This window comes from Pristiophorus japonicus, chromosome 2 (genome assembly GCF_044704955.1).
Source record: "Pristiophorus japonicus isolate sPriJap1 chromosome 2, sPriJap1.hap1, whole genome shotgun sequence".
Classification (NCBI taxonomy): Eukaryota; Metazoa; Chordata; class Chondrichthyes; family Pristiophoridae; genus Pristiophorus; species Pristiophorus japonicus.
In genome coordinates, this window is record NC_091978.1 from 245,894,810 (window position 1) to 245,921,370 (window position 26,561).

Consider the following 26,561-nt stretch of genomic DNA (forward strand, 5'->3'; position numbering starts at 1 on the left):
GGGGAGGAAATGTTGGAGATCTACAATGGGGTGAAAAATTGGTGGTAGGTCTCTCTGTTCTATTTTATTTATGATACTGCTTTGAAGCCACTGAAAACAAATGGATTCCAGGAGAAAAATTCAGGCCCAGAGCTTTGTGACTTCACAGTAAATCATTTTCATTCTATAAGCTATTGACATATTTTACTCAGCTGTTGACAGTGGACAGTAATGAGTACTAGTTATGGTGAGAGTGACAGCAATTCTTTAATTTAATCCAAGAACTGACTGATCACTAAATATTACTTTACATTTATGAAATAATAACCCTTATAGATAGGAACATTACCACTTACACTGGTATGAATGTGTTTGAATGAATGTGATTGATCACCATTATTTACCTGTTAAAAGTCTTGTACTCAGCCAGTTCTACCTTAGGTGTAAGCTCTGGCATACTGGGATGTAAAGTTGAAAGCAGCTCTGGGTCCTCTGCAATGGCTTCCTCCCATGGTGTTTGATATGATTTTGGTACAGCTGTTGCATTAAATTTTTCAGGTGGAATTTCCTTCAGTGGTCCAGTATATCCTATGTAGAAGGGCAATGTAAAAATGCATTATATTATTTATAAATCAAGGCATGATTGGAGTGGCTGTCCAGTGTATTAATATGTTATTTGCTCTTGCTGTTCCCACAGTACAAGCTCCAACTTTTGCTGGGCTGTCAGGTGGAGACAGCAAGTGGAACCTGGCTGCTTCCCCAATGGGAGAAGGGGAAAGTATGTGCCTTTTTCACATACCCTTTACACCCTCACGAGAATGGTTTTCACTTATCTTATTGTTGGCAATAACTGTTTCTGAGACATCATTAACCACTTTACCACTAGGTGATATTAAGAGGTTAAAATAAAGGAAATTATATTTTTTAGTGCTCCTATCTCGGAGAAATCCTGCATTTTACCAGGTCTTCAGTTAAAAGAATGGAAACAAGCAAAGAATTCCAGAGCAAAGTGAAAGAAGTTAACATTACAGTAAGAGCTGTTGACCTAGTGAGGTGGGAAGTGAATCAGTCCTTTACAAGGTGTTTTGCTGAGAGCAGTTTATGGCTGTGTGAAAGATAGAAACAACAGTAGCAAGTGAAGAAAACAAATACTAGCAGCAAGAAAGCAAACCAGATAAAAAAAGAAAACCAAAGACATAACAGCAAAAGAAAAACCAAGTCAGAAAAGAATAATAGCAATAAGATGCAAAGAGAATGAAGAGCATAGCCTTGTGAAAGTATACAGAAAAATTTAAATATTAAAATATAATCTTGTATTAGGGAAAACTTACACGCACACAACTGAAAACCCAAAGAAAAACTTGAAAATGTTATTGTTTCTATACTTGACATGTTCTCAGTTGCATATATAAAGGGAAATCGAATGAAATAGAAGAAAAATGCAGAGGAAAAATGTGATATATTGGAAAAGTCTTTTAATAATATGAACATACTGCTGTGACTAAAAGAATGTTCTCAACAGATTGTCTGATAGCCATTAAACTCAGAAATCTTAGATCATTATAATAAGATAATAATTTAACTGGTATCACTGACACTACCCAGGAATATGTAAAATGCTGAAAAACACATTGTTATGGTGGTAGATGAGATTTTTGAAAAACAATGATTTTCAATGTTAAATTTTCTTTTTCATCTGTATTTTTGTTGACTAGTAAGTGTAACAGCAGGTATGGGAAGACAAATGGTTGAACATTGTATTATGTGGAATGGTTGGGGATGAATCAGCATGACCTTCCCCAGCTCTCAGAGCTACCTTATACATTTAAAATGCTGTAACTGTGGCACAATCCAAAACTACAGTATATGTAGTGTAGGCTAAAGTGTATGTCTCTTACCTGGAGCAATAGAATCTGGATTTGGTGGAGTCCTTGGATCAGGAGTATTTGGAGGTGTTTTAGGGGTGTTTTGTTGCCCATCTTGCAGTTCATTTCTCATGGTTTTACAATTCTCTGTTCCACCATCACAATGTGTTATGGAAGGAATATAACTCTGGAAAAGATTCAGCAAAACTAGGGTACATTTGTTATAGTGTACTAAGTATGGGTTAATCTTTTATTGAGAACATTTTCTCAGGCATCAATTGATTTCCAATGTAATCAAAATAAATGGTTGTGTATTTATTAGAGATAATCTGATAAAAAAACATTATACAATGCATTATAAAAGTTTAATTAATAATTATTGAAATAATTACTTTTGTTTAGGCAATTTTCTGCCAAATCTTGGTAAATTAATTTATGTTAGATGATTTTAGATATCTGAAATTGGAGAAAGAAATGTTTCTTCTTAATATTCATTACCATTTTTCAAAGCAATTGCTAAAAATCAAGATTAACTTGTTATGATTGGATTATATCCCTCTTTTGGAGTTTATCAAGAAAAACAAAAAATGGATTTCAGATTGGATTATTTAATTTACTTAGCAAACAACGTCACTACAGAATCACACATCTACCAGCAATGGCCCTGAAATTCCGCTTTGTCCTTCCCACGGGCATTTTAGAGAAAAAATACACACCTACCTTAAGCTACTGCCCACGTTCGACTTTCCAATGCTGAGGCCTCCTTCTACTGCGATTCGCAGTACGTGCACGTCAGGACGTGCGCAGGCCTGGAGCTGGAATCACATGACTCTGGCCGGCCAATCAGGTAAGGTATCATAGTAATAGGAGTTCCATGAGGTCCTAAACTCCTATTACATTGATAGAGAAGCAGCCCCAAACACTCAAAACACAGCCTCAAACACCCAAAACAGAGCCCCAAACACCCAAAACACTAATAAAAAATAGAAAATATACACTACATTCATTTAAATTAAAGTTATTGTCTTAAAAATATATATATTTTCCCGATTTAAAAAAACGTTTTTTTAAATAAACATTGGTTGTGGGAGGGTTTTTAATGATAAAATATGTTTTCATAACTTTATTTTTTTCAGGCGCAAGATTTTTGAGGACATTTGTATGCGTAAATATCAGAAATTTGCACTTACAAATGTCCTCGCTCCCGATCAGTGGACAATCTGTCAGATTGGAAAAACTGGTTTTCAGCGCATGCGCATTGCGCGCCGAAAACCGGCTTTTCCAATGCCTTCCCGGGTCTGTACAAACTTCATACGGACCCGGGAACGTTGGAATTTCAGGGGCATTATTTAATTTGATGAAACCAAATCTATGACACAACCAAAGTTTATGCAATGTGTCAGTTTCTATGTAATAGTTTTCCATTGTGACCCAGTGTATGTTCAGTTTGTATCTATTCCTGAGGTGAGTGCATTTAAACCCAGCACTAATTCAGCATGTATAAGTTGCATGAGCAGATTTATCAATGGGGCTGAATTGGGTCCAATTTTGAAATAGAAGATCAAACAGCAGAACAAATATACTTGTTTCAACAGCAGTATTAATAATCAAGCAGCATGGTCCTTTTCCAAATACATTTGAATCATGAATTTAGCAGAATTCAATATAACATAGAAAAAAAGCAGAATAGACAAGTTTTGATTCCAGTTTATCTAATATTGACGATAGAACCACGAGAGATTTTGTGTGAATACATACATTCATTTGTGAATTGACAGAGTTCTGGAATCCCTCAAATGTGTATTTCTCAGATCTCCTTTGCCGCTTTTTAAACAATCTGGCCCCTCTGTTGGAAAGGAGGGAAAGCTCTTCCAGCATTATGTCTTTGGGAACGCTGATCTTTTTTCCATAGTCCACATCTAACTCTGAAACATACCACAAACAATAACTCCAAATGCAAACTTTCAATTTTTAATACAGTTACATTTTCTAAATGTCTTGGGGCCGAAATTGCCCAGTACTGGAAACGGGGTGCACGCACCCCATTTCTTGTGTTTTTTACCGCTGCAGTGGATGCGGTGGCCTCTTGAGCAAAATTCCGCTCTTTGGCTTTTTTTTCAAGCGGACCGGAAGTCGCTCATAATAGGGAGGATATGCGGTGGCATTAGAGGGACGGAAGTTGGAGGGGTGTAGTTTCCTTCACTTAAAGGGGAGATCCAGCATGATTTTTAAATTTCGATCCACTGGACCACCAGGGAGAGTTTCGGCCGGGCCAGTGGCCTGGCACCTAAGAGGGGGTACCAGGCTGCCTTTTGGCAGCCCGGCCGAACCCTGAGGGCATAATTGTCAGCCCGACATGGCAGTCAGCCGACAAAAACAAAACATGGCAACAGCAGCAGTGTGTCCTCCCCTTTAATGGGAGCTGCACCACCATTGCAGAAGGCCACAGCCACACTGCACCATCTCAAAAAAGCAGGTTTTGGCACTGCCTGGCGGGAGGAAGACACTTTCTGAATGGAATTTCGCATTCCGGGTGGGGGGGCTGGTAGGGAGGGGGAACATCGGCGGTGCGCACTCTGATGACACACTTAGGACGGATCGCAGCAGCGGAGTGGTGGGTTGTGGGGGGGTGGGGGAACGGGTCGCCGCCGGATACTGCAGGAGCAGAATTTTGATAATGGCGGCCATTACTCGAAATGTCGGCGGCCATTGCACTCCGCAGAGTGGCCGCCGATTTCCGGTCTTAACAGGCCTTAAGGAAAGGAGCAATTTCAGCCACCTTGTATCTTATTGTATTTGTATATATCTGTGCAAAGTATTTTTTCAAGCCAAAAATCTAAGTAAGATATGGATGGCTTCGTTCACTTGGAGGCTTGATAAGGAGATCATTATTTGGATTATGAACTGCACATTCTCAGTGGGAGTAATAATATAATGCATTATAAAATATAGCACTTACAGGCATTTATGGATTTGTCACATTGATTTACTTGATGATATTGTGATCAAAGTTGCAGTAGCTGGTAGACCATTGAATAATCACCAAGGGCTGGATTTTCGGCTTTTTGTATTTCGGGGCACTATTTGCGGCTGTGAGCAAAAGTTAGCGCCGGAAAATAGATTGCGTCCTCGTCGGGAATTTTCAACAAAAAAGTGATCTGGAGGAGCATTGGCATTAAGTCAGGCAATGCCTGACTTTGTGCGGCGGAGCCGAAACTTTCCACACTGAAGGAGGTGGCCATTTTGCGCATGCGCATGGAAATATTTTTTTTCTCTTCTTGGTTTCTTTTCCGGTCACAAACACAAATGCAGGGCGCGCCTCACATCAGCGGCTTCTCCCGAGATGGGGGAGCAGGATGGAAGGCAGCATGCCAGGCGCTTCAGCCAGGAGGCTAGTGAAGCGTTGGTGAGCGCGGTAGAGAGGAGGTGAGCCTGATTCTATCTTGTTGAGGGAGCGAGACCACTCCCTCCTGTGTTTAAACACATATGGAGTGACATTGCACAGGATGTATCTGCTGCAGACACTGTGCCCGAGACTGGCACACAGTACCGAAAAAAGTTCATCAACCTTATGAGGGTCATCAGGGTGAGTACCATTTGCATCTATGCATGCCTCCGTGACTTCTAACATTAATCTCACACACTATGTGAAGTTTTTCATGCACCTGGTCCCTCTCAACACTCTGTGGGGTGGCTTTCACAATGCATAACAAAGATGAAGGTTTACTTCGGCACCTATTGGCTTTTAATGTTCTATACACATTATTTGTATCATTAACATTGTCCCTAGCAATATACTTCAACTGCTCCTATCGCTTTCTGAAAGATCACTTACAGCCCCATGTTAGATGCTTCTAACCTGCGAATACATACTGACAAAGTACATGCAAGATCCAAATAGATTGAACGGAGGCCACCAGAACATTCACATACTATTACCTATTCTACTGTGGTAGGCATATGTAGCACAACAGCAAAGAAACCCTTTTTGAACCCTTCCTATTTTTCTCTTTGCAGACCAAGCACTCCCATAATCGAAGGGAGCAGCTGCTGACAGCCGGGTATCCATGCAAACAATCCCGCTGACGGATGTGGAGGAAAGAGTCTCTGCCCTCATTGGAGTCCTAGACTGGACAGTTGCCGGGGGCGATGTTGAGCCTCCTTCGGGTACTGAGGGGATGTAAATGGATGGCTCGACACAAGACACTGCATTGAGACATATTATGGAGTTGCAACGGCCCTTTCTCATGTCACCCTGCCCCTTCCTCTGTTGATAACCACTCGTCTGTTGTTTTCTACTTCCAGATGACCATCCAGAGGCACAGCATCCTTTGAGGGACGCCTCCACTTCAGGCCGTGCTGCAGATGACGACGAACTGGAGGAGACTGCTCCAGTGGAACATCAGAGCTCACCAGTTGCCCCATCTGCATTCACTTCATCTGGTGACAATGCTGACTTTCCGGGATTTGAGGATTCAGAGGCTCCTGGCCCCAGTGGCGTACATCAACGCAGTGCTGGGGTAGAATCTCGCAGGCCAGCACTCCGGAGGGTGAGTCGGTAAAGACGGACTGCTCAGAGACACGCAGACATTGAACTGAACCTGGTGTAAATGTCCAGGGAAACCACAGTGATGCTCCATGACCTTATGGATGCATTGGGACAGATCCCAGCGAGCATCGACAAGCTCACTGCGACAGTTGTGGCGGCAGCGTCGCAGATTGTCATGGCGAGTCGTGAGTCCAGTGAGGTCATCATTGCCCACACACAGAGGCTGGTGGCCTCAAGCAGTGACAGTGGAGTTCCAGAGAGTGTGGAGTATGTCCGTGATCACGTCGCAGACTCGGGCACATCACAGGCACAAGCTTTGCTTCAGCTTGGGCAAGTGATGCAGTCCATGTATGCTTCCATACTCTCTGCGTTCCCCACTGTCCCACAGAGAAGTGACGGTGCCGAAGCAGGCCAGCAAGTTGTGCGAAGACATCATGTTCCGGTTGTTAAGTCCCGTTGGAGAGTGAGTGACTCCAGGGAAATGGGAGGTGGTGTCCTTTCTCAGGATGACAGCATTCAGGCTCCCACCATTCACTCGCCAACCATGCACCATACACGGTTGACATCCCAGCCACCTGTGACTGGTAACGCCGAGGAAGAAGCGCCCCAGTTGAAAGACGGGCCTTCCAGGTCAGGAACTGGTCCAGTGTGTCCTCAGACACCGTCTGCATTGTCTGGCCCACCAATATAGCAGCCCTCCAGCAGCCTCGCTGTATGCCCTGAGAACTCTTTGAGGAGGAGCAGCAGGCATGGGAGGGGATTGAAGAGAAGGGGGAGGAAAACTCTTACGAAGACCCATTAAGGGCTGGCAACACTTCATTGACAGGAATGTTTGTACCATTGCCCCCATTGTACATAGTTGTGTGATAACAATGCACCCCTGTTCAATGGTGTCACTGCATGAAGCAGTCTTGTGTACTATCACATTTTTTCACTGCAGGGTGCAGTTTTGTGTAACTTTACATTTTGTTCACTGCGTGAAGCAATTTTGTGTTCTTTCACATTTTGTTCGCTGCATGAAGCAGTTTTGTATTACTTTAGATATTGTTGCGTGCAGGGAGCAGATTTATGTTAATTTACATGTTGCTGACTGCAGCGATCAGTTCTGCGTTCATAAATCTTCAACCATTGTATAGTTTTTGGTTTTGGAGGGTGGGGAGAAATTGAAACTGTTGCATTTTGATAAAAATTGTTGTTTGACTTTTGACATTGCTGTCTTGTGTCTCATTCACAGAATCAGGTATAGAATAGCCAGCATGGTGGTATAGAGTAGCGAGACAATGCTCCAACCTCCCCTTCCCCGTTCAAGCAAACCGGTCAATGATGAACTGCCTTCGTAAGGCTCTTTCTGCGGCCACATCTCCACGCTGCCTCCGCTGTGGTTGTGGTGGATGTGGTATGGATTCCTCAGCAGGCTCCTCTTCCTCGTCCTTCTCCTGAGATGGTTCTGCAATCCCCACTGACAATGCCTGTCCCCTCGTGATGGCTAAGTTGTGTAGCATGCAGCACACGACAATAAACTTGGAGATTTGTTGAGTGGAGTATTGAAGGCTGCCTCAAGAGCGGTCCAGGCATCGGAAGCACTGCTTCAGCACGCCAGTTGTCTGTTCAATGATGTTGCGGAAGGCTGCATGGCTCTCATTATAGTGCTGCTCGGCTTCTGTGGCAGGATTCCGAAGGTGGGTCATGAGCCAGGTGGCCAGGTCATATCCTTTGTCCCCAATCAGCCAGCTCTGTCCTTGTCTTTGTCTTACACAAGATGAAAGCATCTTGTGTGCTCCCTAGATAGCAGGCATTGACTGTGAGGATGCACTGCATGTGGTCGCAGACCAGCTGAACGTTTAGGGAGTGGTATCCCTTTCGGTTTCGGAAGACCTCTGCATTCTATATTGGTGCTAGCAAGGTGACATGTATATGGTCAATGGCACCTTGAACCCTGGGGAAGCCTGAAAATCGGCCAAACCCTAAAGCCCTCTCATTCTGGCTGCCCCTACTCATTGGGAACTTTATGAAGTCCATTCTGCGTGCTCTTGTCACTTGGTGAATGCAGCAATGTGCAGCGTGCTGTGAGATGCTGCATATGTCCCCTGTTGCTGCCTGCAAGGAGCCGATGGCATAGGAGGCTATCACCACTGTAACCTTCACCTCGACGGGCAGCGCAGTCCTATTGGTGCTGGTAGGCTGTAGATCTGCCTGTAGGAGCTGGCATATCTCTGACAGCACATCCTTTCTGAAGCGCAGCCCTCGAACACACTGAGCATCAGAAATATGGAGATATGAGCGATGTTTATAGAAACATAGAAACATAGAAAATAGGTGCAGGAGTAGGCCATTCGGTCCTACGAGCCTGCGCTACCATTCAATATGATAATGGCTAATCATTCACCTCAGTACCCCTTTCCTGCTTTCCCTCCAGACCCCTTGATCCCTTTAGCCATAAGGGCCATATCTAACTCCATCTTGAATATACCTAATGAACTGGCATCAACAACTCTCTGCGGCAGAGATCTTCACAGGTTAACAACTCTCTGAGTGAAGAAGATTCTCCTCATCTCGGTCCTAAATGGCTTACCCCTTATCCTTAGACTGTGACCCCTGGTTCTGGACTTCCCCAAGCTCGGGAACATTCTTCCTGCATCTAACCTGTCCAATCCCGTCAGAATTTTATATGTTTCTATGAGATCCCCTCTCATCCTTCTAAGCTCCAGTGAATACAGGCCCAGTCGATCCAGTCTCTCCTCATATGTCAGTCCTGCCATCCCAGGAATCAGTCTGATGAACATTTGCTGCACTCCCTCAATAGCAAGAACGTCCTTCCTCAGATTAGGAGACCAAAACTGAACAAAATATTCCAGGTGAGGCCTCACCAAGGCCCTGTACAACTGCAGTATACTCAAATCCCCTAGCTATGAAGGCCAACATGCCATTTGCCTTCTTCACCGCCTGCTGTACCTGCATGCCAACTTGCAATGACTGATGTACCATGACATCCCAGGTCTCATTGCACCTCCCCTTTTCCTAATCTTTTGCCATTCAGATAATATTCTGCCTTCATGTTTTTGCCACCAAAGTGGATAATCTCACATTTATCCACATTATACTGCATCTGCCATGCATTTGCCCACTCACCTAGCCTGTCCAAGTCACCTTGCAGCCTCTTAGCATCGTCCTCACAGCTCACACCGCCACCCAGCTTAGTGTCATCTGCAAACTTGGAGATATTACACTCAATTCCTTAATCTAAATCATTGATGCATATTGTAAATAGTGGGGGTCCCAGCACTGAGCCCTGCGGCACCGCACTAGTCACTGCCTGCCATTCTGAAAAGGACCCATTTATCCCGACTCTCTGCTTCATGTCTGCCAACCAGTTCTCTATCCGCGTCAATACATTACCCCCAATATAATGTGCTTTAATTTTACACACCCATCTCTTGAGTGGGACCTTGTCAAAAGCCTTTTGAAAGTTCAAATACACCACATCCACTGGTTCACCCTTGTCCACTCTATGAGTTACAGTCTCAAAAAATTCTAGAAGATTTGTCAAGCATGATTTCCCTTTCATAAATCTATGCTGACTTGGACCGATCCTGTCACTGCTTTCCAAATGCGCTACTATTTCATCCTTAATAATTGATTCCAACATTTTCCCCACTACCGATGTCAGGCTATAATTACCCATTTTCTCTCTCCCTTCTTTTTTAAAAAGCGGTGTTACATTAGCTACCCTCCAGTCCATAGGAACTGATCCAGAGTCAATAGACTGTTGGAAAATGATCACCAATGCACCCACTATTTCTAGGGCCACTTCCTTAAGTACTCTGGGAAGCAGACTATCGGCCTTCAATCCCATCAATTTCCCTAACACAATTTCCTGATTAATAAGGATTATCGCTAGACCCTCAGTCCCCTTGTATTTCCGGAAGGTTATTTGTGTCTTCCTTCGTGAAGACAGAACCAATATATTTGTTCAATTGGTCTGCCATTTCTTTGCTCCCCATTATAAATTCACCTGATTCTGACTGCAAGGGACCTACATTTGTCTTTACTAATCTTTACTAATCTACTAGCCTTGGTCACCCTGGAGCCATGTCTCCGTAATCTCAATTATATCATATTTGTTAATAGCTGCCTATGCAGTTAATTAGTCCACCATATTACGAATACTGTTTGCATTGAGGCACAGAGCCTTCGGGCTTGTCTTTTTAACACACTTTGTGCCTTTAGAATTTTGCTGAAATGCGGCCCTTTTTGATTTTTGCCTTGGGTTTCTCTGCCCTCCACTTTTACTTTTCTTTTTTCTATCTTTTGCTTCTGCCCCCATTTTACTTCCCTCTGTCTCCCTGCATAGGTTTCCATCCCCCTGCCATATTAGTTTAACCGCTCCCCAACAGCACTAGCAAACACTCCCCCTAGGACATTGCTTCTGGTCCTGCCCAAGTACAGACCGTCTGGTTTGTATTGGTCCCACCGCCCCCATTATGGGTTCCAATGTCCCAGAATTTGAATCCCTTCCACCTGCACCACTCCTCAAGCCACGTATTCATCTTAGCTATCCTGCTATTTCTACTCTGACTAGCACGTGGCACTGGTAACAATCCTGAGATTACTACCTGAGGTCCTGCTTTTTAATTTAACCCCTAGCTCTCTAAGTCAGCTTGTAGGACCTTATCCCATTTTTTATCTATATCGTTGGTACCTATATGCACCATGACAACTGGCTGTTCACCCTCCCCCTCCAGAATGTGCTGCAGCCGCTCCAAGACATCCTTGACCCTTGCACCAGGGAGACAACATACCATCCTGGAGTCTCGATTGAGCCGCAGAAATGCTTATCTATTCCCCTTACAATAGAATCCCCTACCATTATAGCTCTCCCACTCTTTTTCCTGCCCTCCTGTGCAGTAGAGCCACCCACGATGCCATGAACTTGGCTGCTGCTGCCCTCCCCTGATGAGTCATCCCCCCCAACAACACCCAAGGTGGTTTATCAGCTTTGGAGGGGGATGACCGCAGGGGACCCCTGCACCAACTTCCTTCCACTGCTCTGCCCAATGGTCACCCATTCCCTTTCTGCCTGAGTAACCTTTACCTGCAGTGTGACCAACTCACTAAACATGCTATTCATGACATCCTCAGCATCGCGGATGCTCCAGAGTGAATCCATGCACAGCTCCAGTGCTGCAATGCGGTCTGTCAGGAGCTGCAGCTGGATACACTTCCTGCACACATAGTAGTCAGGGACACTGGAAGCATCCCTGACCTCCCACATAGCACAGGAGGAGCATGGCATGGGTCTGGGCTCTCCTGCCATGACTTAACCCTTCAATTAACTTAATTTGGCAACAATGTCAAATGTTCCCTACCGATAAGGAAATAAAAAGAAGGAAAAAAAGATTAAATACTCACCAATCCACCAGCTAATCACTTGCCCGCTTGTCTGTGACGTCACACTTCGATTTTTTTAACTTCTTTGTTTTACCTTCTGCCTTGATCTCCCGAATTGCTGCTCCTCCTCCTGAGCTCCGCACCCTTTTATCAAGGCCTCGATCTCCTGAACTGTCGCCTGTTCCCTGTAAACCCAAGGGGAGTAGGGCCTCCTCCCCAAACGTTTGTGACCTCTTCGATTCCGTTGCCCATCATGGACAAGAACTCTGCTTCCAGCTTGAAACTGCCTGCCAGTAGCAACCAGCATGATTTGCTGGCGAACTAGCATTGCCCCCATTGAACTCTCTTACTAACCTTGAGAACAAAGGGTTACGTCACGTAAAAGTGTTGCTTTAAACTGTAGACTCACGCAGCGTTCTACACTCAACCGTGGCAGTCACTGAAGGCTGCAATATAAGATTCTCCAGCCTCCATTTAAATATGCTGTCAATTGCGCCTTCTGTACCTTGCGGCCCGCCTGTTTTGTTTTGGTTGGTTCCTGGGGCATTCGCTAAAACAAGTGTTAGGGCCAAAAGTTCCACCCGGATCGCTAGTGCAGCCTTGCACGATGATTTACGTCATCGTGACGATCAAAACTGAGGATAGGGCAATATGTTTTTGCACCACCGCAAAACAATTGGTGAAACTTCCGGCTGGGCGCTAAATCCTGGATGCCTCGTTTGACGCCCACAAATACCATTTACCACACCACCGGGGCACAAAACGAGGCACAAAATAGCGGAAAATCCAGATTCAAGTGTTGTAAGTTTACATAAACTTTCTTATATAAAATATTTTAAAATGCTTTTATTTTGAGATTTTTAATGACAGGTGTGTTTGTCACACTGACACCAATCACATAACTTATTAGCCTGCTAACTGATCACATGCTGAGTACTGCACACTGTAAACAAATAAATGCAATGGGCAAATCCGACTGCTAGGTGGATGTTTCAGGATTTGGAAAAACAGCACTTGTGTCTGAATTACAAAGCAGATACAATTTTGAAAATAATTTTGCAGTTTCAATATCTGCTAGTAACATCACTCTACTTAAGTGAAGATGGGTAAAAAAAAGTAGCCAAAAATAAATATATCGCCAATCCCAAATTCTCCCTGTCCTCACTGTCAGTGATGTAATTAATTTGCTATTATTGCCTTCAAAGCCTTGGACAGAAAAGATATATATGTGGCATGCTGGGCTCTGAATACTTACAGTGGAGTACTGGTAACAGTAAGTACTGGCTAGCTATATGACCCATATGGGATGTTGGAGAGGGCTTGAAACATTTGGGCTACCAATGGGTATGTTTCTTTGGACAGGCACTGCTGCTGTTAATCTATAAATTAGAAAATGAAGACTAGTCCAGCTGTTGCCTCTGACTTTCGGAAATATCTTTTGGTTCACACAATTGGAAAACAGAAGCCAAATTGTGCATTCATTTGATTCTGATTTGGTACTTTAAATGGGGTATAAGTACCTCTTGTATCACTGAAGAATAGGTCCCTCAAACAAATCCACAGAATGAGGACACTGAATGTCACAAGGCACATTCCTTCCTGTTCTTCTGAGTTATTTGTTGCAGACTTGGCAAAGTCCAGGGTGATTTACTCATCAGCTTACAAGTATGATTTTATCCTTCTATCTCCAATCGTTCACTGTTCATTCTTTTGTTTTATGCTTTCTTTTTCTGTTGGATTCTTTGTGGGTTGTTGTAGCTGTTCCTGCTCTCTGATTAGCTCTTCATCTGTACCAATGCTTTATTTATTTTTTCCTTCTTTAGGATTCACTGCTTCTTAAACTTAGAGCTTTTGGTGAGTGAAAAATTAATTTAATTGAGTTCTAAAAAATGTTCTGCTTACTAAGTGGCAAGTAACTTTAAAATGTAAAATCCCAGCAGTGTTGATAAGTGACACTGGTAAGAGGGAGCTGCACTTGATATGAAAGAGGAAAAACATACGAGATGATAAAATTATAATCTATTTCTGGGTTTGAATTCCAAGTCATGGTGTCACACTCAAATAATCAGGACTGACATTTAATAGTGTGAGACAATGTGATCAAATTACTGACGGATGTTTGTAACTTACATTTTCAACAACAGCTGTGTGCAGCACATTCAGATAATGGAATATGTTGTTATTGTATTTTATAGGGTGCTGTCTAAAATATCGCCAACTAGTACAAACTATATTGATCACAACATTTGTAATCAATGTTTGTTGTTGTTACTGGTATTAAATTATATGGAATCAATGTTTATATAGCTACTCAAAGGCACTGACCTCAATGTTGAGGATCTGGCATTTTGACTCCCTCCTATCTTCCAGAATTAACTATCATGTGTGGAAGGAAGTCTTATGATGCAAATGCAAATGCTTCCAAGTATCCTTAAAAACAACTTTGATGTAATTTTTTCTTATAAGTTATCTTATGTTTCTTTGTCCTGCCTGGACTCACACTTGTGCCAACTTTGAAATATTTATTTAAACAAGTGACCTTATTTATTAAAACAAGAGAGGGTCAGGTTGGACATCTGGGGTAGGTAAGCATGGGGAAGGAAGGTCCAGGTGGAGGGTGGTGCACAGCTCAGAGTCAGGATAGGAGTGTGCAGGAAACAAAGTTAGTTTTTAGAGATTAATTTAAAAAAGAAAGAAAATTAAATTAAAACAATGTTTAATTCAGGACAGAAAGGGAAAACAAGTGCACGGGCCTGGTGGAAAGGAATGCATGTAAGAGTGATTGAGAACAGAGTGTGAATTTCTTAAATTAAGTGTAAGGTTTATGGCGACCCAATCCAGGCTGACCCTTTGTGGAAAGCATCTTGGCAAATTACATTGGAGAATTCTTTTTGGCTCCAATCTAATTGGTTAGAGTTTTTAATTTGATAGAATGCTTTAGGAAAGAACATTGAAATTGGGAAAAAAGGGTTTACATTATATGACTGGTGATTAACGGAAGTAACAAATAACCAGTTAGAAAATGCAGAGTTGTAAGCATTTAACCAATAAGGAGGACAAAAATAAACAGACTCAACAATCATAATGAAGATGACAGACTTGACTGATACAAGAAAAGTTATTATTAAGATTTGGACTTATTGAGGTAGATTTTCAACTTGTCCAGGCATAAAACTAACGTTGCAGATCAACCATCTGCTATACATGAAAGATCACCAACCAGAAACGTTAACTCTTTTTCTCTCTCCACAGATGCTGCCTGACTTGCTGAGTATTTCCAGCATTTTCTGTTTATATATATGTTATAGCAACTGCTTATTTTTAATATCTATTGTAAAAGCATTGTGAATGGAAATGAAAATTAGGTAGTTTCTGTTGTGTATGCAATAACTCAATGGACTGAATACTGTAAACTCTGAACAGATACAAATCTGGCTCTTCTTTATTAGGGCCCAAGTGATTACATTACAAGATGGTTGGCCTTTTATAGGTGGGCCACACACATGTGCGCTCAGCCCAATGACCTCCGACAGTGGCGCCACCTGGTGGCTAGTACACCCAAGCATACATACATGACAATATCTCCCTTTAAGATATTAGTAACGGTCTTTTTACAAATTGAGACGGTCTGGGGCTTTCCGCTCCTGAGTTTAACATCTCAGTTCAACTCCAGCCTTGGGCGAGCGTTTTGAGTCTGTTATGACTGAGAGCTGGGTAGCCGATCTGATGGGAGTGGCAATGACCACGTCAGGGATTGAAAGTCCAGATTCATTGACCATGTCAGTGATTGAAAGTCCAGATTCATTAATGACAGCGGAGTCCTCTGATGATTGTGGATAGGTTGGTTGGCCACTGATTGTGTCTTCCTCAGTCTGTTCCGCTTCATTCGTATGCCGCAGTTTTATCTGATCAACATGTTTTCTGCATGTCTGCCCATTCTTGAGCTTAACGATAAACACTCTGTTACCCTCATTGGCCGCAACACTACTGGCGATCCATTTGGGACCTTGACCATAATTCAGTACATATACAGGATCATTGACAGAAATGTTGCGTGACACATTAGTGCGATCATGATACCCTTGCTGACTTTGACGTCTGTATTCAACACGATTATTCAAGCCAGGGTGGACAAGAGAGAGCCTAGTCTTGAGACCTCTCTTCATCCATATTCAGCAGGGGAGAGCCCGGTAAGCATATGGGGTCTTGTCTTGTACCTAAGCAATATGCGTGACAAGCGAGTTTGCAGTGAACCCTGAGTTACACGTTTCATACTTTGCTTGATGGTTTGGACCGCATGTTCTGCTTGTCCATTGGATGCGGGTTTGAATGGTGCTGACCTCACACATTTGATACCATTAAGTTTCATGAACTCTTGAAACTCCATACTGGTGAAGCAAAATCCGTTGTCGCTTACAACGCTGTCAGGCAGACCATGCGTAGCAAACATGACACGAAGGCTCTCAATGGTAGCTGTGGATGTGCTGGATGACATGATTGTACACTCTATTCACTTGGAATAAGCATCCACCACAACTAAGAACATCTTTCCCAGGAAGGGACCTGCAAAGTCGATGTGGACCCTGGACCATGGTTTAGTTGGCTACGATCACAGACTCAGTGGCGATTCCGCTGGTGCTTTACTTAGCTGCATTCAAGTGTTGCACTGATGCACACATGATTCCAGATCAGAGTCAATTCCAGGTCACCATATATGAGACCTGGCAATGGCTTTCATCATGACAATACTGGGATGGGTGCTATGTGGATCATGCACAAATTTCTCTCTGCCTTTCTTGGGCATAACAACATGATTACCCCACAGTACACAATCTGATTGAATGGATAGTTCGTCTTTGCGACGGCTGTAAAGTTTGGTCTCCTCACACATTTGCTTAGCTATGGCAGACCAATCACCACTAAGGATACAACGTTTCACAACTGATAATATCGGGTCCTGGCTGACCCAGGTCTTAACTTGTTGGGCAGTGGCAGGGGTTCCTTCACTTTCAAAAGCATCCATGACTAACAGTAGGTCTACTGGTTGTGGCGTTTCCACCTCTGGTGTGGGCACCGGCAGACAGCTCAATGCATCGTCACAATTCTCAGCGCCAGGTCTATGGTGAATAGCATAATCATAAGCAGATAATGTCAGCGCCTACCTCTGGATGCGGGATGATGCATTGGTATTGATTTCCGAAAACAATGAAATGAGTGGCTTGTGATCTGTTTCCAGTTCAAACCGAAGACCAAACAGGTACTGATGCATCTTTTTAACCCCATACACACAGAATATTGCTTCTTTTTCTACCATGCTGTAGGTTCTCTCCGCCTTTGACAAACTTTTAGAATCATTCGCAACAGGTTGTAGTTTACCCGACTCATTAGCTTGTTGAAGCATGCAACCAACTCCATATGATGAAGCATCACAGGCCTATACTAGACACTTACACAGATCATAATGTACCAGCAGCTTGTTAGAACAAAGCAGATTAGTAGCTTTCTCAAAAACTCTATCTTGAGACACACCCCAAACCCAGTTGTCGCCTTTTCTTAGCAGCATGTGCAGTGACTCTAATAAGGTGCTCAATCTAGGTAAGAAATTACCGAACTAGTTGAGTAGACCAAAGAACGAACGCAGCTCCATCACATTCTGAGGCTTGGGTGCATTTTTGATGGCCTTGGTTTTCGAGTCCGTAGGCCTGATACTATCAGCAAAGATTTTCCTCCCCAGGAATTCAACTTCCAGTGCCACGAAGACTCACTTCAAGCGTTTCAGTCTGAGTCCCACTTTGTCCAGACGATGTAGAACCTCTTCCAGGTTGTTCAAATGTTCGGCAGAGTCACGACCTGTGACCAGTATGTCATCTTGGGACACCATGGTTCTCGGGACGGACTTCAATAGACTCTCCATGTTCCTCTGAAATATGGCTGCAGCCGAATGAATTCTAAAAGGGCACCTGTTGTAGCTAAACAGTCCTTTATGAGTGTTAATGCACGTAAGTTTCTTCGACGTGTCGACCAGCCCCTGTGTCATGTAGGCCGACGTCAGATCTAGTTTTGTGAACGACTTCCTCCTGGCTAGCGTTTCAAACAGGTCATCAGCCTTCGGTAACGGGTATTGATCCTGTTTCAAAACTCGATTGATCGTAACCTTGTAGTCTCCACAAATCCTGACAGTGCCATCACTCTTCAACACGGGAACAATGGGGCTGGCCCATTCGTTAAATTCAACCGGTGATATGATCCCTTCACGCTGGAGTCTGTCCAGTTCGATTTCGACCTTTTCCTTCATCATGTATGGAACTGCCCGAGCTTTATAATGGACGGGTATTGCATCCGAGTCCACGTGGATCTGCACCTTGGCTACCGTGAAATTGCCGATGCCTGATTTAAACAGCGAGGGGAACTTGCTCAGCACTTGAGCACATAGAGTGTCCGACGACGACGACAATGCTTTGATCTCGTTTCAATTCCATTTGATTTTTTCTAACCAGTTCCTGACGAATAGCATTAGATCATTGCCTGGAACAATCCATAATGGTAAATCGTGAACCGCACCATCATATGGCACTTTGGTTACTGCACTGCCAATCACCGTTATGAGTTCTTTAGTGTACGTACACAACTTGGTATTGACTGGACTCAGTTTAGGCCTCACAGCTTTAGTATCCCACAGCCTGTCGAATGTCCTCTGGCTCATTATTGATTGACTCGCACCTGTGTCCAATTCCATCGCTACCGGCACATCATTTAGTTTTACATTAATCATTATCGGTTTTCTCTTTGTTAGGAATGAATACAGTCCTTACACTTCCTCCTCTGGTATCTCGGATTACATATCCGGATCCACGCTAGACTGTTCATCATCCTCCACGTGGTGTGTCGCAGCATGCTTGCTCAGTTGCGGACACATGTGGTGGAGATGCCCCACTCTTAAACAGCCTTTACAAATATACTGTTTAAACTAACACTGATGATGCCGATGATTTCCTCCACAACGCCAATGGACAATATCGGATTCAATCCCGTTGGCGGACTTTGAGCAGCCACAGGTTTCGTGTACGCAGTCAGGTAGGCCCTCCCAAATGCAGCTCTGCCAAACGACGATACTATCTTGTTTACAGTACTTGCCGAGTTCCAATTTTTCAATGATATCTGCTTTAAGCTTTTGTCCATCGTCATGCATGATTGGGCAACCGTGATGGCCTTGCTCAAATCCAACGTCTCTGTCGCCAGCAGCTTATGAAAGATCATTTCGTAGTTGATGCTGATTACAAAGAAGTCCCACAGCATGTCTGCCAATGCAATTTCGAACTTACATGTCCAGCTAGACGTCTGAGGTGAACATCGAATTCCGATACATCCTGGCCCTCAGAACGAACGTGCGTATGGAATCGATATCTTGAGATGATGATGCCTTCATCTGGTTTGAGATGGTCACGTACCAGGGCACACAATGTTTCATAGTCCTTGTCCATTGGACTTAAGGGCGAGAGGAGATTCTTTGAGTCCATAGATTTTCGGACCACAAACCGTGAGGAGGACCACCCGGTGCCGAGCAGCATCTGCCTCTTCCTCCATTGTTTTGGCCACAAAATACTGGTTCAAGCAGGCGACAAAGTCTGCCTGATCTTCTCCCTCCACGAATCACTCCAGAATTCCAATTGTGCTCATTTTTGCATGCGAACGTTCTCGTTAACTCGTCGCCAAATGTTGTGTATGCAATAACTCAATGGACTGAATGCTCTAAACTTCGAACAGGTACAAACCTGGCTCTACTTTATTAGGGCCCAAAGTGATTACATTACAAGATGGCTGGCCTTTTATGCCTGGGCCACACACACATGGGTGCACAGCCGAATGACCTCCGACAGTGGCGCCACCTGGTAGCTAGTAAACCCAAGCACACATACATAACAGTTTCCATAACAGACAGCTTATCTACAACATTGATTTTATGCCAAGCATCAAGTTCAAAATCTACCCTATTGTGTGCATTTGCGCTCCTGAATGGGATAGATACGAATGCTGATTAATGGAAGATGAGTGGTCTGTGCTTAATTCCCAGGCATTTATTGCACAAGTTAAATGAAATGTAGACTATTCTATATCCTAATCATATGCCTGAAATCCAGCCTCAGAAAAGTATCTTCCACTACACAAAGATTATAATTCAATTTCCCACATTGTCTACATTTATAATTCTCTGAGTATAACTGCAGAGTTAGTTTGAGATATGCCAAATATAAGGGGACTTTTGTACCGTGGACTTCCATCAATTGAATGCTAGTTGAGATTTAACATCTACTATAGAAATGTTTTTATCCCATCTGTCTGAGCTGGATTAAAATTAAAACTGCAAGGGCTGGATTTTCGGTCTTCTGTTGCCCCTGTTAGCGCCCCGGAGGGCCGGCAATGGCGGCAGTAAACACTTCCGGATAGGCGGCCAGCTTCCAGCGCCCCGCCGGAACATTCGGTGCTGGTTTCGAGCGGGCGTGGAGCATTACCGCCCGGAAGAGGTGAGCCGGTGTGCAACGCCCCTGGTTGTGACACTGGCTCGATATTTGGTTGCCGTCCGATCCGTAGCGCTCCGTAGTGCGCCCTAGTGGGAACGCCTTTGGAAGCTGCTGTTCCAAGCTGTAGTGGCCGCAGTGAGGTAAGTAATGTTGACCTGAGGTAAGTGTGATTGATATTTTATTTTTTTATTTGTGTAATTGATGTTATGATGGTGTGAGTAATGTATTGGGAATGTTTTTGTTGGCTTTTTACAGATTTTGTTTTTTACGGAAGTCTACTTAGGGTGCTCTGAGGCCAGCTGTTTATCTCAGGATTTTCAGTTGCTCAGTCAGCCTAGCGCCCTAAAAGAGGTGTGGAAGGCCTCCATTTGAACTCCTCTCCACTCAGGGCCCAGCTAGTAGATTTTATAGCTGGAGACGCAAACCAATTTCCCGTGCAAAATTTACCGCTCCGCCTGCGTTCACGCCACAACAGAGGCGTGACCGAATTTCCACCCCCTAAGTTAATGTGCACAATTTTGCATGAGCTTAATTACTTGGACACTTGTGGAATCAGATTTGTTTGACTATCATTGTTTGACAGAGCCCCTTTGTATTTGATGTTTGAACAGCTTTATTATTGTAATACTAGTAGTTGTTTCAACATCACAATGCATGAACTGATAACCTACAAATCTGGTCAGCTCAGGGAAACAGGAATTTCCCAGGATCATAAAACAGTCTAAGGGTTAAACCAAAAGTAAAGGAATTATATAAGACTGCTCTAAATTTAGAACAACTTTTTCAAACTTTTTCCTAGTTCTTTGTTTTTCCCTGTCAATATATATTCTGCAGTTAAGAGGGCACAAGGTTAACCATTAGTCCATTGAGCTGGTTGTTCCTTGTGATTTTTTTCTCCTACCCTCTGGAGAAATACTAGCTTCTACCTGGTACTTCCATAATAGTGTAAATCAGGAATTGCAGGTGAACACCAAACCTGTTCCTGCTACTACCATGATACTGCTGAATGTTGGTGCTTCAACACATAGCAGAATTCTGTAACTCTCATTAAAGTGTTGTTTGGAACTCAGTGGGAGTAACTTAGATTTTGGTCCAGTGTTGTTAGTGACATCAACCAGAATTTGGTGTGACTGTAATCTGATGTGAAATAGGGTAAAATACTTTGTGCATGACAAAAGTGAATTACTGTGGAGAGTTGATGAGCAAATCCAAATAACTAAAGCTTTCTGGTTTGAAATGGTGACCATGTCAAGGTAAGTATATCATGACATCAACTCAGTTGTCATTTATATACAATCATTCTGTCTGTGTTTCTGCCTATGTATATATTTTATATACACACAAGCATACACATAAATATACACATGCACACAAAGCCCCCCCACCCCCCACCAAAAAAATGTATTTTGTAAATGAGACTATTGCTGATCTAATTTCTAACATAGGTCAGAAGGGCTGTATATCGGGAATGTACGTCAGCTGTCAAAGTTCTCAGTGTTCTACAACAGCTACACACAGTTGTTCGAACCAAAAATAACTTTTAAAGGACAGTGGTAATGACAAAAGGATTACTTACCATAGTCAGTAAGATATTCCATTAAATTATTTTTGGTAAAATACACACACACTCCAACATTTGATACTAGACTGGATTGCATGTTAAAGCATTTCAGTATGACTTTAGAGATGACAGTTTAACAGCATCCTACCATTTCCTTGGATTTCTTTTACAATGGCTGTTGCTTGCTGCTTGAATTCCTTTGTGAGGGTACTGTGTGATTGCATTGCGTATTCTTTCCTTACTGTTGAAAACTGTAATGAATACAGTATACACGAATATATGAAAACCTAGCCACTTAGTTCTTCAGTGTCAAAGATCATAAGCTACCCTAACTGGTAATATCATCTAAATAAATAATCAAATTATCTTACTAACTCAGACATAATGTCATACGGCCTGTACTTTAATATAGTGTATTAACAGGAATTAGTTAGAAATTAATAGAAATCTTCACCAAAAATTCTCTATTACTTATAACATTCATAATTTTTCATGGAAACTTATCCAGTGAAAATGTACACTTTGCCCATTATACACATGCTGCTTCCTGCTGTCTGACTTCTTACTATCTCATACTTTGTGTTTTAAAACTTAATGACATTTTTGTATTGTTGTTTATTATATTTGAACACTGATATTAATGCTCTGAACTCTTGCTAATGTTACATTGCATTTATGTACATCATCAACCAGACATAACTTTTACAGTAAGTCAGAAAACTCTAAAATAAAATATCTTTGGATTGTTACAAATTATCAATTTATACATTGATTAAGAAGTTTGACATGCCTTTAAGCTATATAGCAATATTTTCTCATGACTCCTATCATTAAACACTAAGCTTCCTAAACATTTCCATGAACAAATTAGGTTACCTGTGTTAAAACAGTTCAGATCCTTTAAGAAAATTAAAAATATATATGATCGCCTCCTTCCAGTAGTTTTCCAGTGAAATGGTTGGCGATGTCTCTCTTTGCTCAGCAAGTGACAGATCTTTCTAGGATCACATCTGCCGTGGTCTGCACACCCCCAACACCAAGATTAACTGGTCTCTAGGACTGGCAGTAACTGTACATCAAACAGCTATATTTAGTTCTCAGCAATTCAGCCACTCCATTCTACTCAGTAAAAGGTTGAAGATAGAGAACATTCAGTATAGTCATTATCTGGAGTAATGTCTATTAATCCAAATTGTGCAAGACACTATTATGTAAAAAAGACTGGAAAAAATGTCAAACTTAATTAACTTATGAAAAAAGGAAAAATGATAAATATACCAAACCAATAGATGATGTACTTTAATTACTTCAATGAGGAAGATATTAATAACTGGTTAAAATATGTATTTTCACTGTAAATCCAAAACTATTCTCGTGGGCTTATTTTTACAGTTTGTGTTTACATTTTAATTGCAAAAATTAAACTGTTGCAAAATTTTCACTTAACATAATAGCAAAGATCAAAGGTGATAAGTTGCAACATTAAAGCTAAGTGAATTTTTCTTTAAATTCACTTTTTGAAAATTTACTGCACAAAATAATCCTATGTACAATATTTCCTTCAGTTAAGGAAGAATAAAGTTAGTCGTAAAACTGATGGGCTATATACAAAAATTAAAAGCTTTACAAGTTGCTATTCTTACAATTGATTTACGCAGTATGCTTATTTATATCAATAACCAAATGCGGGATAGTAATTATCGCACATTACTGTATACCCTGTATAAGACTTAGGGTAGTTTTCCTGTGGTGAATACAGGCCATCAATGTAATGGGGAGAATTACTGAAAGTCTTGAGCCTATGCTATCTAACTGAAATTTATATTTGATTTTTAATCCTTACAGTGTTCTCCTGTTTCTTCCTTTACAGTTTTTTGAATTGAATACATGTTTGTGGTTTGCACAAAGCAATCTTAAAGGGAGTGGACTTAAACAGAGTGGATTATTTGGGAATTTGGAAAGAGTGAGTCTTTCTGGTAAGTATTGGGTAAGTAGAAGCTGTAAAAAGTGAAATTTAGTTTTAACATTTTGATTTAAACCTAGAACTTTAAAACTGTAGTTCACAGAAGTTGCCCGCCAGTGGCAGGTAGAGTGGTCTGCACAGAGTGGACTTAAAGGGCCTGAAATTGGTGAAGATCCCCGCCCGCCCAAGTGCTACTCAAAGGACAGCCGATGGCCGCCGAGGTACCTGATAGTACTTTGGACGGGATATTCATCGTGAAGGTCCTTCAAAGGGCGGTGGGTGGCAAATGAGGGACTTACGCCTCCAATCTGGGTGGCAACTGGCGGAAGCTCTCATTCTCGGTGGCAAAGGCGCTTGTTGCCCAAGTGCCACCGAGGATGGAGACGGGCCCATGGAGGGTCAAAGACCTGCAAAGAAAAATCATCAGGACAAAAAAAAAATCATCGGAAGACCTTCAGGGGATCCCATTGAGGTAAGTCGCTGTGGAAAAAAAAATGTTTATTAACCGTTTTTCAGGATCTTCATACTCACCTTCAGGAGCTGACCAGCCTCCAGCCAGCGGTCCTTCCCCATTCTGCCGGCAACTCCCACCCGCAGCAATCTGGCATCTGGGTGGGCGGGAGCTCAGTTGCACCACTTGGCCGTCCGCTGACGTCAGTGGGTGGTTCTCGGCGGTTCTCCCCTCCCGCCCGCTCCAGCCCGCGTCGAAAGTTGCACTGGGTGGATCTTCCAGAGGAATGTCGGCGGCAGTGGATGGAAGTTGGCGGCACTGGGTGGTGAATTCATCAATTTTGGGCCCAAAGAGTGGTTTATTTGGGAATTTAGAAAGAGTGGGAATTCGGAGAAGAGGGGGAAGGTTTTGTGGTTTTTTTGCCCACACTATTTGTAGTGCTTTCTTTTACTGGTATATATCTAATTTCATTACCCATTACTTAATCCAGATCAATTAAGAAGTCAAGGAACTAAACTGTAAACTAAGTTACTTAAATACAAATGTAATTACATTTAATTAAATAGAACAAGGTTTCTAAACTTGGGCATTGGTTTAAATTAAGAGCTGTGGTACAGATTGAAAACTATACATAGATAATTTGATATTTCAAAACTTGAAAACCTAATTAGTTAAACAAAATACTATAGAAATGGCAGGGCAGGCTATATGTTGCAGCTGTAGCATGTGGCTGCTGGTGGACACTGTGATCCACTGTGTGATCCACTGCGGCCACATCTGCAGCAATTGTTGCCGGCTCGAGGAACTTTAGCTCAGAGTTGATGAGCTGGAGTCTGAGCTTCAGACACTGCGATATATCATGGAGGGGGAGAGTGACTTGGATGCTGTGTTCCAGGAGGCAGTCACACGCCTTAGATTAAATAATTCAAATTTGGTCCATGGTCAGGGACAGGAGGATGTGACTATGAGTGAGGCAGGTATGGGGATCCAGAAGGTAGCATTGGATGAGCCTCAGCGCTTACACTTGTCCAACAGGTACGAGGTTCTTACTCCCTGTGTGGATGAGAACAGAGACTGCAGGTAGGATGAGCAAACTGACCACAGCATCGTGGTACAGGGGGCCATTCAAGTTGGGGGAGTTAAAAGAAATGTAGTAGTGGTCGTGGACAGTATATTTAAGGGAATAGATACTGTTTTCTGCAGCCGAGAGTGTGAGGCCCAAAGGCTGTGTTGCTGCTCGGTGCCATCTCCTCTGGGCTGGAAAGGAACTTGGAGTGAGAGGTGAAACATCCAGTTGTCGTGGTCCACGTAGGTACCAACAACATAGGTAGGATAAAGAAAGAGGTTCTGCTGAGGATGTATGAGCAGTTAGGGATTAAATTAAAAGGCAGAACCACAAAGGTAATAACCTCTGGATTACTACCTGAGCCACGAGCACATTAGCATTGGGCAATAAGATTAGAGAGATGAATGCATGGCTCAAAGATTGGTGTGGGAGAAATGGGTTTCAATTCATGGGGCACTGGCACCAGTACTGAGGACGGGCAACACTTGAACCATGTGGAGACCAGTGTCCTGGCGAATTGAATAACGAGGGCTGGAGATAGGGCTTTAAACTAAATAGTTAGGGGCTGGGTTCAGGTGAGGGGTAATTTAAAAATTCAAAGAGAAAGGAGAAGGCAATAATGCAGGATAGCGATAGGGGTAATGATAACCAGAGTGTGACAGGAAGGGACATAAGACTGCACCAGAAAGTAGAGTCAAAGTAGGGAAACATGATAAAAAGACATAATTAAAAGCTGAATGCATTCAACAAATAGAAATAAATGGGAATGATCTGATAGCCATGACAAAGTTGTGCTTGCAAGGTGACCAAGGCTTAGAACTGAATATTCAGGGGCATTTAACATTTCGGAAGGATAGGCAGAAAGGAAAAGGTGGTGGGATTGCTCTGTTAATAAAGGATGAGATCAGGAGAGTAGTGAGAAATTATATTGGCTCAGAAGATCAAGATGTAGAATCAGTTTGGGTGGAGATAATAAATAATAAGGGAACTAAGTCACTGGTGGGAGTAGTCTATAGGCTCCCTAACAGTAGCTACACTATTGGACAGAGTATAAATCAAGAAATAATGGAGGCTTGTAAGAAAGGTATGGCAATGATCATGGGCAATTTTAATCTTCATATAAATTGGATAAATCGAATTGGCAAAGATAGCCTTGAGGACGAGTTCATAGAGTATTCGGGATGGTTTCTTAGAACAACACGTTGTGGAACCAATCAGGG

The 26,561-nt window shown here is 42.7% G+C and overlaps 1 protein-coding gene across 1 annotated transcript in view; it reads right to left on the reverse strand.

The window, feature by feature from the left end:
• myoz2b (myozenin 2b) overlaps window positions 1–22,909 on the reverse strand; it is a 65,266-nt gene extending 42,357 nt beyond the window's left edge. The window contains exons 1-5 of the mRNA XM_070871131.1: window positions 22,738–22,909; window positions 22,010–22,112; window positions 3,603–3,769; window positions 1,878–2,031; window positions 384–567 (exon numbers count right to left, since the gene is read on the reverse strand). Of these exons, the coding sequence (XP_070727232.1) occupies window positions 384–567; window positions 1,878–2,031; window positions 3,603–3,769; window positions 22,010–22,085 (581 nt within the window). The 5' untranslated portion in view covers window positions 22,086–22,112; window positions 22,738–22,909. The remainder of the gene's footprint in view (window positions 1–383; window positions 568–1,877; window positions 2,032–3,602; window positions 3,770–22,009; window positions 22,113–22,737) is intronic.
• Window positions 22,910–26,561: the final 3,652 nt, after the last annotated feature.